Raw genomic sequence first — 19,624 nt, forward strand, 5'->3', positions numbered from 1 at the left:
TGTTCTTTTGGAATTTTCGCTTGATTTTCACACTCATGGCGTTAATTGTATTAGATTTGCACACTTATGCACCGGGAGTGTTTGATAATATGCCAAAGCCACTGATTTTCTTAAACTTTTTCTCATTTGCTTGCCTTCTGTTAGATTTTTGTTTTTCTTTCTTTTTAAATATAATTTCTCACAGAAATATGAGAAGTTGAAATTAGAACCTCTACAAGATAATCTTAAAAGTGTCTGGTATTAGAGATTATTTTTGATAGTTATAACTATAAGTTTATTAGCGCACATTGACATGTAGTAAGATTTCTCCATGAATTTAGTTGTTTCCTCTGTATAAGCGTTATGTATTCTGGCTTACGTATCTTTGTGCAACATTAGGTTCATATAAATGACTTTTAGTACTACTGCATTATGCAAATTCAAAGTATTTGATCATATAAGTGAAACCACTAACTATATTTTATTTTATAATTGAAAATCTCTCTTCACCTCCGAATTTAAAAATTTGTGAATCCACCAACCTTTTATGTAGATTTCTAGATAATAAACAGGATTAATTACTACTAAAAAATATTCTAAAGAGGTCCATCAAAAATATAAAATTTCCAACATAATGTCCAAGCCAATTTACAACGGACTTCCCTAAAAAATTCCATTTAGAAATTATGGAATATAATTTCTTAGAAATTCTTCGTCTAGAAGAAGAATTTTGGCAATTAAAATCTCGTATTAATTGGTTAAATGATGGGGATGTCAATACAAAATTCAGGCCTATTAGTTTTTGTAATACGGTTTATAAGCTTATTACCAAGCCAATTATTAACAAAATTATAGGTCCAACACAAACAAGTTTTCAACAAGGGAAAAGAGCCTCTGACAATGCTATAATAGTGCAGGAAACTATAAATTACTTAGCTAAAATGAAAGGTAATTGTTCATCAATGCTTTTAAAACTTGATTTAGAGAAAGCTTTTGATAGGCTAGAATGATCTTTTATAAGACAAACTTCATTTTATTTCAACATACTTCTTCCTATGATTTCCTTAATCATGTCATGTGTTACAGCTGCTTCCATATCCATACTAATCAACGGTTCTAAAACACAGTTCTTTTCACCGATAAGAGGTATACGCCAGGGAGATCCCTTATCACCGGTAGTTGTAATAGCTACAGATTTAGATATTTTATTGATGTCTTCCGCTTTAATTTAAATTTCTACTGTTATTACGCTATCGCTTTATGTTTGCTAAAAGGGAATAATTGGATAATGAAGCAAGTAGTTAAAAGATTGACTTGTCTAGCTCTCATTAGTAGCGCCATCACGACTCCGGAGGGTGGGGAATCCGGGTCGTGACATTGCAAATATTGGTTCATGCTTCAATTAAAAGAGAGATCTAGTCTAGGTTAACTTAGCTAACAAAGAATTGGGTCAATTGAGAGATTGATTAACCCAGTTAAAGGGTTCAACCTAGAGATAGTAACAACCCGACTTGAGCTCTGTTCATAATGTGCATGAAAATATTTTCACATAGCATATCTCTCTCTGTAGACTATCTACAGTGGAAACTAATTCGTCTATCTGAGAAAGATCCAGATATTTCACATCTTTTCTTTGCAGATGGCATTATTCTATTCTCCAAAATTACTAGTAAAAATTGTCATGATATAATTGACGTCTTGAATAACTTCTCACAACACTCAGGACAAAAAATCAATTTTGAAAAATCTAAAATTTTCTTTTCAAAAAATTGCAACTCCACTGATAAACATTTTGTCACAAGCTCGTTCAGTATCAAAGAAGGAACTTCTTTTGGTAAATACTTGGGTTTTCCTATGTTTCGAGCAAGACCTAAAAAGGCCGACTTCCAATTTTTCCTTGACAATTTCAAAAATAAACTTGCAGGTTGGAAAACTAATTTTCTAACCTTGGCAGGAAGAGCTACTCTAATTAAATCTACTCTAAATTAATTACCCAACCATATTATGCAATATATCTGTCTACCTTCATACATTATAAATAAAATGGAACAATACCAGCGTAATTTTTTATGGGGTACTACTTCAACAAGAAAGAAATTACACCTTATTAGATGGGATGCAATAACAATTACAAAGGAAGAGGGAGGATTAGGAATTCAAAAACTAAGTCAAAAGAACTCTGCTTTGCTAGCCAGTCTAGCTTGGAGAATGTTTAAATCACACACATTTTCTCACTCTAAAATATGGACAAATATTATCAATGGTTGGCAACACTGTTAGCTAGGAATAAAATGGAAAGTAGGAAAAGGAACACATATCAAATTTTGGAAAAATCCTTGAATAAGGCAGGCACAACAATTCGATCTCAAATTCAAGGACCACTACCATCTAGCCATCATAATATAATGATCTCCTCTCTATTAAATGACAGGGGCTGGGATTGGAATAATTTCCCATTTGACTTATCACCCACTATTACTCAAATAATTCTAAGTAAATACTTTTCTAAATTTGAACCTAAGGAAGACATTATCTATTGGGGTCTAACACCAATGGGGAACTTCACAACTAAGTCTATGTATACTACTTTGGTAAAAAAAAATTAATATAATTCAAGATGCAACTTGTCAATACTGCCACCAAGAGAATGAAACAGTAAAACCTATGGAACATCTGGCTAGCACGTACAGAAAGTAAAATAGGGTTGCGGATCAACTAGCTAAGGAAGCAACAACAACAACAATAACAACGACCCAGTATAATCATACAAGTGAAATCTGGGGAGGGTAATATGTACGCAGACCTTACCCCTACCCCGAAGGGTAGAGAAGTTGTTTCCAGGAGACAGCTAAGGAAGCAAGTAATTTTAAAAACAACTCCGTGCAGCATATTTTTGAAGTGATGCCAGATTTTGTAGGGCAAGTTTTTGAAAAAGATAAGAATGGAATGCTAGCACAAACTACAACACAAGGCCATGTTTTGACTGATATCAATACTGCTCCAAGGAAGTCTGATGCTTTTTCCAGTAGATGCAAGATAAATGTAGTAGATAATAGTAATACTATGGGATCGTGTAATATTATGTTACCTAGCAGTAGTATATTATCTTGTAGTAGGATGCAGTATATGCATGAATTCTCTGTACGCATAACTTAATCGTAATATATATGCTTGTTTTTTGAACCTAAAAAAATAGTATTTTCAATATTTTAATAGTCATGTGTTTTTTATTTTACAAGTATCGTATCTATTTTCAAGTGGCTTCCTTTGCGGCCAAATACTTTTAGATAATTGGTGCATGGTAAGAGTTTTTACATGTGACATTATTTTAAAAGTTTATTAGGACGATATCCGGTACGACTCAAGCCAATTTATATATCTACTTTAAAATAATATTATTACAGTATTATTGTTGTTTTTTTCCGTGCCATTTCCATACCCTGCATATGTATTTTACAAGTCCGAATTCTAGTCTAAATTATAGACATGATTAATGTCTAACAACCGAGTTTTGAGAATAATATTTTTTTTATAGCCAAGTAAATTATATTCTTCAAGTACCCATCAGTTCAGTCAAAATTGGTCGACGTTCAATATGGACCTCTAGTTCAATAGTCCAATTAATGTACGCCGAAATGCCCGAGTCAATATGATCTCAGACGAATAGATGATAGAAAAATCTTGAGCCTTCACGTCTAAGATATTTATTCGGATAATTAAAAAACAGCCAAAAAAAATATTGATATTAAAAAAACAAATACTTAAAGTGATCAGAAGTGAATTCAGAATATGAGCTTTACGAGGTCCTACAAGGTTCTCTAGTTATTATATATAGAATAATAACTGATTTTATAATCAAATATTTATAGATTTCTTATTAATATAAATAAAGAGTTTGAGCAAAAAACTACTAAGTTTACGGACCGGGGCGAATCCACCTTGCAACTTATGGATTCATATGTGAACATAGTAGCTTTTGTCCAAACAATGTAATTTTGTTCGAAAAATTCATATGTATATTTGAATGTGAATTCAGTTAGTACTATTGAAAATTTACTCGAGATCGTTACAGAAATCCATAAATATTAAATTCTGAATCCGCTTCTGTTTACGGAAACCTAAAGCTTAAGGCTAGATTGCCCCTCTGTCCGGTAGAAATACGCTCGAGCTGATCCGAACATCACCGTTATTATGAGATAACTACTCAAGTGTGTGAAACTACAATTTCTGATACATATTGCCAAAAATGTAAATTATTATTTTTGGTTTTGGGCAGTTTCCTTCAGGTTCCATTTGAGTAATGACAGAGTAGTGCGAAGTTTGATGATGAAAGGGGTTACAGAAAATCCTACAAAACCATGCATGTATTTATGGAAGAAGAAACATGTTTTGAAAATAGTGCACCCCTTGTCACCCTATCTTAAAACTGTGGACTCTATAAGCCGTAAACCACTTTCTTCCACTTGGAGTATTTTCTAATTTTTGTTTTCTTTTGTTTTCTATATTTAGCTTGATGTTCGAAAGACAGATATTTCTATGGCCACCCCCAAACTCAAAGTACAGTTCATGTTCTTTAAGGACATCTTGCTATGCGTGATATTCCAGGAAAAATCGGACCACAAGGTAGAGACAACTTAACCCTCGGGTCACTAAAGCGGTTGTTTTAGGCCTCACAAAATTAAAGGCCCCAAAAGCTACTTTTTTTTATATGTAATTTAAATATTTATTGTACTTATCATGTGCTCTTTTTTTTTTAGTTGATTGAGAAAATTCTGATGAAAAAAAAGGGCAGTCTGGTGCACTAAGCTTCCGTAATGTGCGGGATCCGGGGAAGGGCCAGACCACAAGGGTCTATTGTACGCAATCTTACCCTGTATTTCTGTAAGAGACAAAATTCTGATGAAAGTGAAAGACAATTAAATTTGTACATACTTTCTAGTTCTTCTCACTCTAACTTGAACAAATTTTATTTACAACTCTAAATTTGTAAATATTTTATTTCAGGGTCTTTGTAGGTATGCTTCAAACTACTTAGATCGTAAAAAACTGTAATTGATTTGTTTATCATCTGTGTAAATATAAATTCCCACATGATTGTTACTTTGGGAGGCAATGAGTTATATTGACGGTCATGTGGTAAAAAAAAAATTAAACTTAATTAAAATCTTATCAAAAGTTAGTACTGCTTTAACAAAGATTAAATAGGTTAGTTATACATCATCAAGATTAAATTGCATCTCAAAAAGTAAAAATAACAAACGTTAAATAAAATATCTAAAATTATTAAACAAGTTTAAGGCTTCTCTTATCTTTGTTGTACTTTTTTAGGGTTTTTAGAGAACATTCCATATAAATAGAAAAGGGGAAAGAGGAAAAGAGGCATGTGAGATTCATTTTGAGAAAAACTATTGTAAGAAGTTGACTCTTGAGAGAAAATACAAAAGTTTACCTTTCCACAGTGATTGATTTTATCGATTATTTTTCCTTTCTACTCACACGATCCAAGAAAACATTGTTCATTTTCTTACTTATTGTCATATTTTATTGTTAGGAGGAAGAATCTTCCACATCATCCGATATTTGGGTGAATTGTTCCTCCTATTTACATTTATTGTCATTTTTCATATTTATTGCTCATTATTCATTTTTTTCATTTATTCTCCAAAGCATGTATTTAATAATTTAATAACCAATTCCGGGCATTAAGTAGATGGTATCATTTAAACACTTAGCTAGATCTAAGAATTATTATGCTTGACTAGGATTCACTTTTCACCTTAGTTATCTTTTAATTAGTTTAACAAAGAGTGTTATACTTTTTGGTCAAACAAATTGGCGTCGTCTGTAGGGATTTTCTAGTCAAAATCATAGTCTTTCTAGATCTACAAAAACACACCAATAGCAAAATACAGGACTTTCTTTCCCCTACTTGTATAATCTAACATGGCAGGAAATGGAGAAGAAAGACTAAAAGTAGTGGCAGGCCTTACTACCAATCTCCTAAACACCATCAATGAAACTCACGGAGAGGATGAGGAGAACGTAACACCAAGCGCCTCACCTAGGCGAAGTGATTCAACCCCCCTCATGGCAGCGTTACCGCTTCTCATGAAAAGGGAGCCTCTACGTCCACTACGGAAGAAGCACCACCAGCGGTAAAAAAGCTACTAGAAGCATGGCTAGCGAATACACTGAACAGTATACTCGACAAACCCGCTCAAAGGGTGAGCAGAGAGGGTGTGCGAATCGACATCACCACAACAACTAATGAGCAACACACCGAGCCTCCCTCGACAGGTATCACTCACTCTGTTAATGATGCAGGTAACGATGCCTCGCTGCCATCATTAAAAAAATGGAGGAGATGGAGAACGAAAACAAAGAACTCAAGCGACCAAATGAGAGAGCATCAAGAAAGAGTAGATAAGATACCGGGCGCCCCAAAACTCCTACCAAAGCGGGATGCCGGCCGGTTTGTGGAACAACCGTATAGCGACGAGGACGCACCACATGCTATACCCAAAACATTCAATATGCCACCATACCTGAAGATATACGACGGTACAACGGACCCTGAGGATCACATAATCCTTTACGTCATCGCAGTGAAAGGCAACGAACTTGCTAAAGAGTAGGTGACATCTATATTACTGAAAAATCTTGGTAAAACCCTAACTGGGGGAGCATTAACATGGTACTCGCAACTGCCCACACTATCCGTACAGACATTTGAAGAAATAGCTGATAAGTTCGTCATCGCCCATGCAGGGGCCAAAAAAAGGAAAGCCGGGGTGAATGACATATTCGCCATCAGACAGTCACCTGGCGAAGGGATCAAGGACCTCCTCGCCCAGTTCAACAGAGTGAGAATGATCCTTCCAAATGTATCAGAGGGGATGGAAGTAGCAGCTTTCCAAAAGGGGCTGCACAGAAGCGGTCCGAGGGAGACCAAAAAACTATTGAACAGACTCATGAAGTACCCTCCCACAACTTGGGAAGAAATACATAATGCTTATTGTGCCGAGGTGAGAGCGGATGAGGACGACCTTAATGGGCCAACCCAACACTTGATGTCAGTCCAGATGGAGTTGAGAAAAACGACAACAGGAGGGATCATGCAGGTCCGCGCCTCAATCACGAAAGACATCAGTCGTACACCAGAACGACCGTCGTACCATCTCTTCGTCATAGTGACGGCTCACCCAGGCTGCAAATTGGGACTCACCAAAGCGAAAGAGGTATGCCTCCACTGTTATCTACTCATAACTTCTATGTTTCTCCTTCAGAGATAGTTTATGCTCTAGAGAAGCTCGGCCCTAAGGTGAAATGGTCACAAAAGATGAAGTCCGACCCAAACACCAGAAATCGAATGTCCTCTGTGAATTCCACCAGGAACGGGGCCACAAAATCGAAGACCGCGTCGCCTTAAGGCAGGAGGTAGTAAATATGCTCAACCAGGGGCATTTGAGAGAACTGATGAGTGATCGAGGAAGAACGGATTTTGCTGGCGGACAAGAACAACACCAGGGGTCGCACAAACCACCATCCCCAGTTCGTACCATTCAAATGATCATCGGAGGAGGCGACGATGCATTTATCAACAGCGTGAAGTTCACCACCATCCACAAACTCAAGCGGACAATCACCCACGAACGGTATGACGAACTCGAAGAAAGTATCATCTTCGATAAGTCAGATACCCACGATTTGGTCGTTCCTTACTATGACGCCCTTTGTCATTACTTTACGTGTTTTTGATACTGATGTAAGACGTATCATGGTCGATGATGGAAGCGGCACGTGCATCATCCATCCTCGAGTTCTCACCCAAATGAAGCTCGATGACAGGATAGTGCCACACTGTATCATGCTAATAGGTTTTAACAATGCAGTTGAGCGGACATCTGGAGAAATCACATTGTCTGTCTTAGTCAGCAGTGTCATCTTGGAGACCACGTTCCACATCATGGACCAGGATACGGCGTACAACGCCATCATAGGCCAACCCTAGATATACACCATGAAAGTTGCCCCCTCCAGTTTGTACCAGTCATTAAATTTCCCACCCACTGGGAGTATTATGCATTCGGGGAGAGCAACGCACGACCCTAGAATGCTACCGCATCGCCCAAGATTGTACATACACCCAACAGTTGAAAGGAAAAGCCGAGGAAGCATAGCAATTAACGAAGTCGGGGTCGGATGGCGATGAAAAGAAAGATGTCGTTAGTGATCCTGAAATCATAGAAGCCACGGGGCCAACCGTAGAGGACTCCGATGCCGTCCAACTAGACGACGACGACCACAGAAGAAAGCTTTCATCGGCCATAAACTCCAAGATCCAGGTAAGTTTCATCAAGTCTTAAAAAATAACGTAGACCTATTTGTTTTTTCCCATGCAGACATGCCAGGTATCCCAAAGGAGATAGCAACTCACAAGTTGAACGTCGACCCATGATGATAGGCTATAATTGTGTATTTTAGTCGCTTATTACACTCTAATTTACTGCACTTTAATTGAGTTTGAGCTTTAATCGCTAGTGTTTTGCACTAAATATGTGTTTTATGCCTTGTAGGAGTGATTCCGAGCTATGTAGGCATTATGGAATAAATTCAAGTGATTTGGAGTTTTGAAGTCTAAGTAAAAGCCCAAGACATTAAGTCGGGATCGTGTTCGGAGGTCGTGTACCAAGTCTGGATGTTAAAAAAGGACGAAATAAGTTCACTCTAAGAAAATTACACTGTCGCGCCGCATGGGACGCCGCAAGGCGCGGTGCAGCAGTGTAAAATGTTGCCTGATGTGAAAAGTTGAGGCTGCTGATAAACTCCATTAGCGTGCCGCATGGCGCGGAGCAGGATGCGGCGCGGCTGTACAAAATTTATAGAGCCAGAGTCCTATTTCGCGCAAGAGAAGGTATTTTCGTCTAGGTCCAACCCTACTTGGCATAAATACATATAAAAATATTATTTTGAGGACTTTTGACAGATCTTAGACCTAGGGACACACTTTAGACGTAAGGAGAACACACCACGCTTGGAGGAGGCTTCTAACTAGTTTTTCTTCTCTTCTCTTCCTTTAATTTCATAGTTTATTTGTTCTAGAGTTTTGGGTGCTACATGAACGTTGTAGTTTGAATCTTGAATTGTTCTTATTATTTTATCATATTGGTTTATTTATTCAATCTTGTGCTTAATTATTTGATTGCTTGATCATCAATTGAATACTATCTATGAATCTACGATTGAACTCGGGAGAGGGAATTCTAGATTGCATATAAGATTGAGTATAGCAAGATCTTAACTCTTAGGGAGAGCGGATTTGCGGTTAGGATAGGAATATACTTAATCGCCTTGCTTGGTTACTATACAGGAATTATTAATGCGTTTTTGTTAATTATAATTCCATAGGAATATAGGCGTTAGATTATCTTGAATAGGTGAGTTATACTTCGGGAGAAGGGTACGAGCAATATTAACCCTGTCAACTAATAAACCAGATAAATTAATTAGACGATTTAAGTGGAAAACTCAACGGGATTGTTAGCTAACCCATAGCTCTAGAATATTCACTCACATTGAATTCGTGTCTGTAATTTGCCAACTTATTTTCTTTAATCTCTTAGTTTGTTACTCTAGATTAATTTTTAGTAAAATATTCATACTTTAGGATTCGCTTGAATAGATTAATTGTTTGGTTTAATTTAGTTGATAGTTAATCACAAGTCCCTGTGGGTATGATATCTGGAATTACAATCCTATATTACTTGTCGACCACGTATATTTGCGTGTGCATTTGGGAGCAACAAGTTTTTGGTGCCGTTGCCGGGGACTTAGAAATTAACTAGTCTACTAGATTAGATTTTTACTCTTTGTCTATTCAAGTTTTTTTTATCTTAGGTTAATATTACTATCTTTGTTGACATGGCATCTTGGAATGATAATTGGTCGAATATTGATTATTCTTATTATGGTGATCCTTGTCTATATTGTGGAGGACCACACTTAGGGCAAAATTGTGCATCTCAATCTGATGTGTAGAATTTTTGTAATATGTGTGGTGGTCATGGTGACCATTGGGATGGTTGTCCTAATTTTTATTATTCCTCTTAGAGTTCTTATTATAATGATTATAATAATGTTTATGAGTTTGATAGGAGCAAGGAAGTGGAGGATATAGAAAGCATGGCTCGTATTATGTACATGATGAGGCAAATAGTCGAGAAACATGACATGATGATGAGGCAAGTAGCCGAGCAACAAGATGAAAATCTAAATTCTATACAAAGAATTAGTGCAGCAATCATGAGGATGAAGACCGAGGCGGAGGAAGTGGCTGAAGAGAGCGAGTTCCCGCCAGAAGATAATTTAGAAGAAGCAGATATAGTGAGCCAATCTTGGCTAGAGAAACAAGCTCAACTGATAAAATCTCATGCGTTTCTCCGTGATGGTCTTTCAAATATGACAGAGCAGCTGATAGACGAAAGAGCTGAGCTCAGGAAAGAGATAGACCAACTTGGCTCAGATATCCATGACCTGCAGGCTCAATTGAATAAAAAGGTTGAGGCATATAATGCCCTACAACTAATTTTTGTGGATACTGGTCAACTTATAGAGCAAAAAGAGGAATCCCAACTATTCGACCAAATTATTAATAATGCCAAGGTTGACGAAGTGTTCAAAAGTGAGGATGTCAAAAGTGAAGCGATTTTAGATTTGGAGTGCATTGGACCTCATTCAAACCTTTTCAACATTGTGTTTGGTTGGTGATATGATAATTGATCCATTCGAGCATATGGAGGAGTTAATGGATGGGGAACAAAGTGCATATATTCTGAAATTTGTGATGCCGAGGAGACAAAACGACATCCCTCACTTAAAAGCCAAGAAGTGCAAGATGCGATATTATTTGCTTGGTTCCTTTATTTTCGCACCACCACCCCAAGAACGTGACAGAAAAATTGATGCAAAATTAAGGGCGCAATTTATAACCTCAAAGTGGAAGGAAAAGTGGTGAAATTGATGGCGTCGTCCCGCGACGTTAAATCAAGCGCTTGTTGGGAGGCACCCAAATTCTATTTTTTCTTTTTACTTTTGTTTTTTTTTAATTGTGTTAATTGTGTTTGTTTTGATTTTGTAGGATTATAAGCACAAGAAGAAAAGTCAATAGACGAGTGCAAAAGTAAGCAGGTGGTTGAAACTGAGTGTGAGGTACCCACATAAAGGATCATACTTGGGAGAAGTCTGAGTATCCCGTGAGCCGCTATTGCTTCGGCCTTTGGCCTTTCAGGGAGTTTCTTGTCCACCCTTGTTATTGTTTTGCTTTATTTATGCATTGAGGACACTGCACTCTTTTAAGTATGGGGTGGGGTGGGAGAATTCTCTAGATGATTAGTAGAATGTAGAATTGTGTAGCATTTTAGTAGCTAGAAAAACAAATCGGAAAAAAATAAATAGAAAATTGGACTTTTCCCGATGATGGATCTCCTAGGCAGTTTTCTTGAGGGATTTAAGTCTAAAGAAAAAGAAAAAAAAAGATTTTCTTTGTAGGTAGTGTAGCAATTTCCCATTGGTTTTTCTTCGTGTCGCGGTTCTTTTCCAAGGGTTTTGTTTGAACCGGGTATAGTTAGTTTTTATTTTTTAGAAATAGGAAGTCTTCTGCTATGTTTTGAATTGAAGCAATCTCTTTTAATCTTGTCATGTCTTGAGAATAGTGAGTACTTTAGTTGTGACGCTTAGGCTCAGTTTTTTATTCTTATATAAGTACCTTAAATTTTATGATTGTGACGTTGCTTAACTTCTTTGACTAGAGTGTCTTGATGAGTCCAATCCTGAGTGAGTTATGTACCATGTGTGTGTAAGGTTTTGTGTTATTCTGTGCATTACTTTTGGTGTCTAGAACTTGCCCCGTGTGTTTGCAAAGCAAAATAGTAGTTTTGTTCAGTTTTGAAAGTGATATAGGCGTTTCTTTGTTGAGCCATATACATATTTTACCCGCTTAATTGTTATGTATCATATTAACCCCTTTGAGCCTGTAATCCTGTTTCTTTGGAAACCACATTACAAGCCTTACCCATTCGTTTGATATTAACCATCTATTTGAACCTTTTCAGCTCTCACGAGCATTTGAATTGTTATGAACTTTGTAAAAGTTAAAGTATTGGGTGGTTGGTTTGGCTTTTGAGTGGAACTAATGAAATAAGAAGAAAGGTGTATTGTTTTGAAAAAGTAAGAGCCACACGAATTGAAAAGAAAAAAAATAGTTGTATTGTTGTGAAAAGAATTCTTTGATAGTGGTGACTCTTGATGTAATTGTGCTTAAAGAAGTGGGAAGTTAATGTATATTGATGTGAAGGTGGAGTCATGGTTTGACAGAAGTGTGGGATTTTGAATATTAAAGTATATGTATTAAAGTGCTTAGGGAGGTGTAGTCACTCTTATATCTAAATGTAACATACCCGTCCTGCAGCCTACATTACAGCCAAATAAAGTCCTACTTGATCTTAGACTGAATGAGCCCGATTAGTACAGTAGTACACTACGGGAAAGCCTATGGTGCATCTTTTGTGGCATATGAATGTTAGTTCTGAGAGTGAGTGAATTCTTTCTATCTTGAGTTCCTAAGTGTTCTTAAATTTTATTGTGTGGAACTACTCTCTTTTGTTGTGTGAGGGAACTTGATTCATGAAGGAAAGGTAATGTCATTGACCCTCGATGTTAGAGTAAGTGAGTGAGTTGTGAATAATGCATAGTACTTGTGAGTCAAATCTTGAGGTTAAGATGTTACACTCTTGTGCTTAGTCTATTTTAAATATTCTTGGTGTAATGAATTAGGAGAATTGCTTAAAAAGGTTGTGTCTATATAAAGTGTAGTTTGATTGCTCGAGGACGAGCAATGGTTTAAGTGTGAGGTGTTGATGATAGGCTATAATTGTGTATTTTAATCGCTTATTACACTCTAATTTACTGCACTTTAATTGAGTTTGAGCTTTAATCGCTAGTGTTTTGCACTAAATATGTGTTTTATGCCTTGTAGGAGTGATTCCGATCTATGTAGGCATTATGGAATAAATTCAATTGATTTGGAGCTTTGAAGTCTGACTAAAAACCAAAGACATTAAGCCGGGATCGTGTTCGAAGGTCGTGTAATGTTAAAAGAGGACAAAATAAGTTCACTCTGAGAAATTACACTACCGCGCCGCATGGGACGCTGCAAGGCGCGGCGTGGCAGTATAAAATGTTGCCTGATGCAAATAGTTGAGGCTACTGATAAACTCCATTAGCGCCTCATGGCGAGGCGCAGGGTGCGGCGCGGCTGTACAAAATTTATAGAGCCAGAGTCCTATTTCGCGCGGGAGAAGGTGTTTTCGTCTGGGTCCAACCCTACTTGGTATAAATACATATAAAAATATTATTTTGAGGACTTTTGACAGATCTTAGACCTAGGGACACACTTTAGACGTAAGGAGAACACATCACGCTTGGAGGAGGCTTCTAACTAGTTTTTCTTCTCTTCTCTTCTCTTCCTTTAATTTCATAGTCTATTTATTCCAGAGTTTTGGGTGCTACATGAACGTTGTAGTTTGAATCTTGAATTGTACTTATTATTTTATCATATTAGTTTATTTATTCAATCTTGTGCTTGATTATTTGATTGCTTGATCACCAATTGAATACTATCTACGAATCTATGATTGAACTCGGGAGAGTGAATTCTAGATTGCATATAAGATTGAGTAGAGCAAGATCTTAACTCTTAGGGAGGGCGGATTTGCGGTTAGGATAGGATATACCTAATCGTCTTGCTTGGTTACTATACAGGAATTATTAATGTGTTCTTGTAATTCTAATTCCATAGGAATATAGGAGTTAGATTAGCTTGAATAGGTGAGTTGTACTTTGGGAGAAGGGTACGAGCAATATTAACCCTGTCAACCAATAAACCAGATAAATTAATTAGACTATTTAAGTGAAAAATTCAACGGGATTGTTAGCTAACCCATAGCTCTAGAATATTCACTCGCATTGAATTTGTCTCTGTAAATTGCCAACTTATTTTCTTTAATCTCTTAGTTTGTTACTCTAGATTAAATTTTAGTAAAATATTCATACTTTAGAATTTTCTTGAATAGATTAATTGTTTGGTTTAATTTAGTTGATAGTTAATCACAAGTTCCTGTGGATACGATATCTGGACTTACAATCCTATATTGCTTGTCGACCACGTATACTTGCATGTGCGTTTGGGAGCAAAAAGTTTTTGACCCATTTTACCCCCCAGTAAGGCAAATTAGACGAAAGTTCAACTCTGCAACAAACGACGTAGTTTGTGAGGCTGTCGAAAATTTTTTAGTGAACGGTTCTATCAGAGAATTGAAGTACCCTCAGTGGGTCGCCAATGTGGTCATGGTGAAAACAAAGAATGGTAAGTGGAGAATGTACGTGGACTTCATAAATCTGAACAAAGCTTGCCCAAAAGACTCGTTCCCGCTACCCCACATCGACCAACTCATCGAAGCCACAGCCGGGCAAGAACTACTGAGTTTCTTGGATGCCTACTCGGGTTACAACCAAATCCTCATGGAGGAGGAAGACCAGGAAAAAAACACCTTCATCACCCACCAGGGGACGTACTACTACAGAGTGATGTCGTTCGGGTTAAAAAAATGCAGGGGAAACGTACCAGAGGCTAGTGAGCAAAATGTTCAAAGATAAACTTGGAAAGACCATAGAAGTATATATAGACGAAATGTTGGTCAAGTCAAAGAGAAAGGAAGACCATATCGACCACCTGAGGGAAGCCTTCGACATACTCAGAAGGTACGACATGAAATTAAACCCCAAAAAATGTGCTTTCGGTGTGACATCTGGAAAATTCCTCCACTTCTTGGTATCACAACGAGGCATCGAGGTCAATCCCGACCAAATCAAGCCATAGAAGGAGTCCCAGAAAATCTAACCAGCAAAAAGCAAGTGCAAAAGCTGACCGGCCGGATAGCCGCCCTGTCAAGATTCATATCGCGGTCCTCCGATAGGTGCCACAAATTTTTGGCGTACTCAAAAAGGATAACGGACTCCAATGGAATTCTAAGTGTGTTAATGCCTTAAAAGAACTAAAGGCCTACTTGTCTTCGCCACCGTTGCTCGCTAAGGCAGAACCCAGAGAACGCCTTCACATCTACCTGGCTGTGTCTGACGTTGCAGTAAATGTTGTCCTAGTACGAGAAAATAAAGGTACGCAATTTTCAATCTATTATATTAGCAAAACTTTGGTCAACGCTGAAACGAGGTACCCCTACCTTGAGAAGTTAGCTTTGGCCCTGGTCGTAGCTTCACGAAAGCTTAGACCTTATTTCCAGTACCACCCCATCTCGGTGGTCATGACTTTTACTTTAAGGAGTATCTTGCACAAACCCGAATATTTGGGCAAATTGGCCTAGTGGGCCATAGAACTGAGCAAGCATGATATAACCTATCAGCCGAGAACATCGATAAAGTCGTAAGTTCTTGCCGACTTCATTGCCGACTTCAGTGCGAAGATAATGTTCGAAGTCAAAAGGGAAACCGCCATTACTTCCACCAAAGTACACAACCAATGGGTTTTGTACACCGATGGCGCTTCTAACACATCAGGATCTGGACTGGGACTCGTGCTCGAGGTCCTAATAGGCAAAATGGTTCGCCAGTCCATACGATGCCCTGATATGACTAACAACGAGGCTGAGTATGAGGCGGTGATTGCAGGGTTAACATTGGCACTCAAGTACAGAGCATGGCGAATCATCCTTCGATGCGACTCGCAACTCGTTGTCAACCAAGTCACAGGGACTTTCCAAATTAAGGAGCAACGGCTATAGAAATACCAGGCCAAAATTTGCAAACTACTACCTGAGTTTGAAGAATGTCAACTCAACCAAATACCCCAAGCGCAGAACATCAAAGCGGATGGCCTCGCCAAACTGGCAGCAACCACCAAAAGCATAATTGGAGAGCGGGACATGGTCACTCTCCTCCATTCATCAATAGATCAAATCGAGGTACGATCTATAAACTTAACTTGGGACTGGCGCAATCGTATTATCTTATATTTGCAGGACAGAGTACTCTCACCCGACAAAAAAGAATCCAAGAAGCTTCGAATGCAGGCGACTAGGTACATCATTGTCAATAACGACTTGTACAAAAGAACATTTGGTGGTCCCCTAGCAAAGTGTTTAGGACCAAATCAAACGCGGCGCGTCCTCGAAAAAGTACATGAGGGCCACTACGGGGCCCACACAGGCAACCGAACTCTCGTCAGATGCCTCATACGCGTAGGCTACTACTGGCCGACAATGAAAAAGGAAGCAGCCAATTTCGTTAAAAGATGCAAACCATGCCAGAAGTACGCTCCCATGATCCACCAAGCTGGAGAACGCCTCTACTCAGTCATGTCACTATGGCCCTTCATCAAATGGGGAATGGATATCGTCTGCCCGCTCCCCGTAGGACGAGGTAATGTGCGATTTCTTTTGGTTTTGACCGACTATTTCTCTAAATGGGTGGAAGAAGGTGCATTTCTTCAAATACGCGAACAATAAGTGATCGCCTTCATATGGTGGAACATCGTATGCCGCTACGGCATTCCCAAGGAAATAAGTTGTGACAACGGACCTCAATTTACTGGAAAAAGATCGTCGAGTTCTTCGAGAAATGGCACATCAAAAGAATACTCTCCACGCCATATCATCCCGTCGCCAACGGCCAAGCTGAATCCTCCAACAAAACAATATTGAATATCATGAAAAAGAAACTCGAAAACGCCAAGGGACTATGGCCAGAAGTGCTGCCAGAAGTGTTATGGGCATATTGCACCATACCAAAGACGAGTACAGGGGAAACACCATACTCACTAGTCTATGGGACTGATGCAATGATACCAGTTGAGGTCGGGGAACCAAGTCTAAGATACTCAAATGAAAGCGGGCCAAGCGACGACGAGAATAGAAGTCAAGATCTCGATGAGGCCGAAGAACGAAGAGACATGGCTTACATAAGAATGGTGGCCCAGAAGCAACAAGTAGAGCGATACTACAACAAAAAAGCCAAGGTCAGGCCACTCAAAGTCAAGGACTACGTACTCAAAGCCAAAATGCAAGCGAGCAAAGATCCACAGGAAGGAAAACTGGGGACCAATTGGGATAGCCCATACAAAATCACGGCGGCATCAAGCAAAGGGTCGTTCCAACTGGAAACAATGGAGGGAAAAGTGCTACCGAACAATTGGAATGTCGCTCACCTCAAATACGTCAACTTCTAAAAACATGACGTCCTCCAAGTCATACTCTTTTTCCCTCACCCGAGTTTTGTCTGAATTGGGTTTTCTCGGGAAGGCTTTTTAACGAGGCGACAAAGAGGGCATCTCGAAGTTAAGTATAAGTTCATCGACCAACCTCTCAACAACCTCTCCAGGTCGGCCGATGAAGGGACTAGATAGACTCGGACTTCTCCAATGCATGTATGAACAGAACAAAAACATGTAAACTTCTCCAATGAATGTACAAACAAAGCGAAATACGCGAACACATGAGTTTCTCATTTCTCCGCCAAGTTTATATATTACGCCAATCTCAGAGTCAAGCATTCGACCTCACCCGAATAGACTCCCAATCGACTTTTTTCGAATTAATTAACATTTGACCTCGCTCGAATCGACTTATATTAGACCTTATTCGAATCATTCAGATTCAAACATTCGACCTCGCTCAAATAGACTCACAATCGACTTTGTTCGAATTAATTAACATTCGACCTTGTTCGAATCATTTAGAGTCAAACATTCAACCTCTCTCGAATCGACTTATTTCGACCTCATTCGAATTAATTAACATTCGACCTTGCTCGAATCGACATATATTCGACCTCGCTCGAATCGACATATATTCGACCTCATTCGAATCAGAGTTAAACACTCGATTTCACTCATATCAACTCGCGTTCGACCTTGTTTGAACCAAATTAAAATCAATATTTGACCTTGCTTGAGGCAACTTATGTTTCGACTTTGTTCGATTAAAAACATAAGTCAACATTCAACCTCGAACCGGCTCGACTCGTAGTCGACCTAAGTGAAATCGCAACCAAGGCATAAAATATTCAAGGAAAAAATAAGAAGTTCAAGAACAGAAAACAAAAGTATTATCATTGCAAAATGTCATCTTACAAAGGCCAGACAAGTGCCCGCAAAACAAAAAAAGAAGAGAGAGAGAGAGAACAAAAGTATAGAGAAAAGCACACTATTCGACCGCAGCTCCCCGATCGCTATCACCATCGACGCCCCCTGTATATGTAGGATAGTGTCGAAAAGCACACTATCCCCGATCCAATTTTTTTCCCACAGGATTTTCCTTATAAGGTTTTTAATGAGGCACCTAGCAATGCATATTACTAAATATGTATACTCTTTTTCCTTCACTAGGATTTTTTTCCCATGTGGTTTTTCCTAGTAAGGTTTTAATGAGGTACAATATCTTTTAATGAACATCCAAGGGGGAGTGTTATAAATATATTATATTATGGATGTTCATTTAGTACTCTGTTGTAAATAAGCTTCTTGAAGAAGCTTATCCATATGGGACTCCGTCGTAAATATGTTTATCTATTTAGTACTCTATTGGAAATAAGCCTCTTGAAGAAGCTTATCACTTCGGTACCCGGTTATAGATACGCTGTTATGGATAAATATTACCCCGGTAGAAGATTATACATACCGGGTACAATAAACTTATTCTTTCCTTATTCCGTTATGGATAAACATTACCTTCAGTAGAAGATTATATATACCTGATACAATGGGCTTATCATTTCAGTACTCTATTATGAATAAACATTATTCTCAATAAATGATTATCTATATTTGATATAATAACAACTTACACAACAGCTTATAGTATCAGCTTACACAACAGCTTTCTTTCTTCTATTTATAGAAGAGATTATCACCTTCTCTGTGTTACTTAACAAATAAAATTAGAACAGAACATCACGAGTAATTAATTACGTAGAAGTTTGATTATTTATAACTAGGAAAGAAATATTTCCATTCGTGGCCGCACAATTGGAATTGCTACGTGTAGAAATGAGAATCAGAGAGAAACATCCACGTCCTTCTATTTGCGCCGATACAATTGCCGCCTTTACGTCTCATCTCAACTCGCCACCTTTCCCTCTTGTCACCAAATTTCCCTCTCACCCCCTAAGGAGTCGTTTGGTTTCATTACAAATATGTATAATATCTTCATAAAATTCCACATTAATAATAATAATTTACTTGTGCTGTTTAAATTGGTGTCACTCCTTTTTTAATATATAGAAATAACGACTTTAATTTCTTATTTTATGTTTAATGAAAAGTTTTTATAGCTATATATTATTATTATTATTATTATTATTATTATTATATTAAAGATATGAGTTTTAAAAATTATTCTTTGTTCTTAAATTGCATAATGTCACATAAATAAAATGAAAGAAATATTTGATTACCTTTTGAAATTTGCATAAAATTTAGCATTATTTAATACTTTGTTTGGTTGGTAATTTTGCAGACTATAATTTTGCAAAATATATATTTATTATATATCAATATATAATATATATTTTATATATT

General features: G+C 37.8%; 1 protein-coding gene across 1 annotated transcript; it reads left to right on the forward strand.

The window, feature by feature from the left end:
* Positions 1-16,756: 16,756 nt before the first annotated feature.
* Positions 16,757-17,275, forward strand: LOC142164841 (uncharacterized). The gene has a single exon (XM_075223590.1). The coding sequence runs from the start codon at positions 16,757-16,759 to the stop codon at positions 17,273-17,275; it is 519 nt and encodes a 172-aa protein (XP_075079691.1).
* Positions 17,276-19,624: the final 2,349 nt, after the last annotated feature.

This window comes from Nicotiana tabacum, chromosome 1 (assembly GCF_000715075.1).
Source record: "Nicotiana tabacum cultivar K326 chromosome 1, ASM71507v2, whole genome shotgun sequence".
Lineage (NCBI taxonomy): Eukaryota > Viridiplantae > Streptophyta > Magnoliopsida > Solanales > Solanaceae > Nicotiana > Nicotiana tabacum.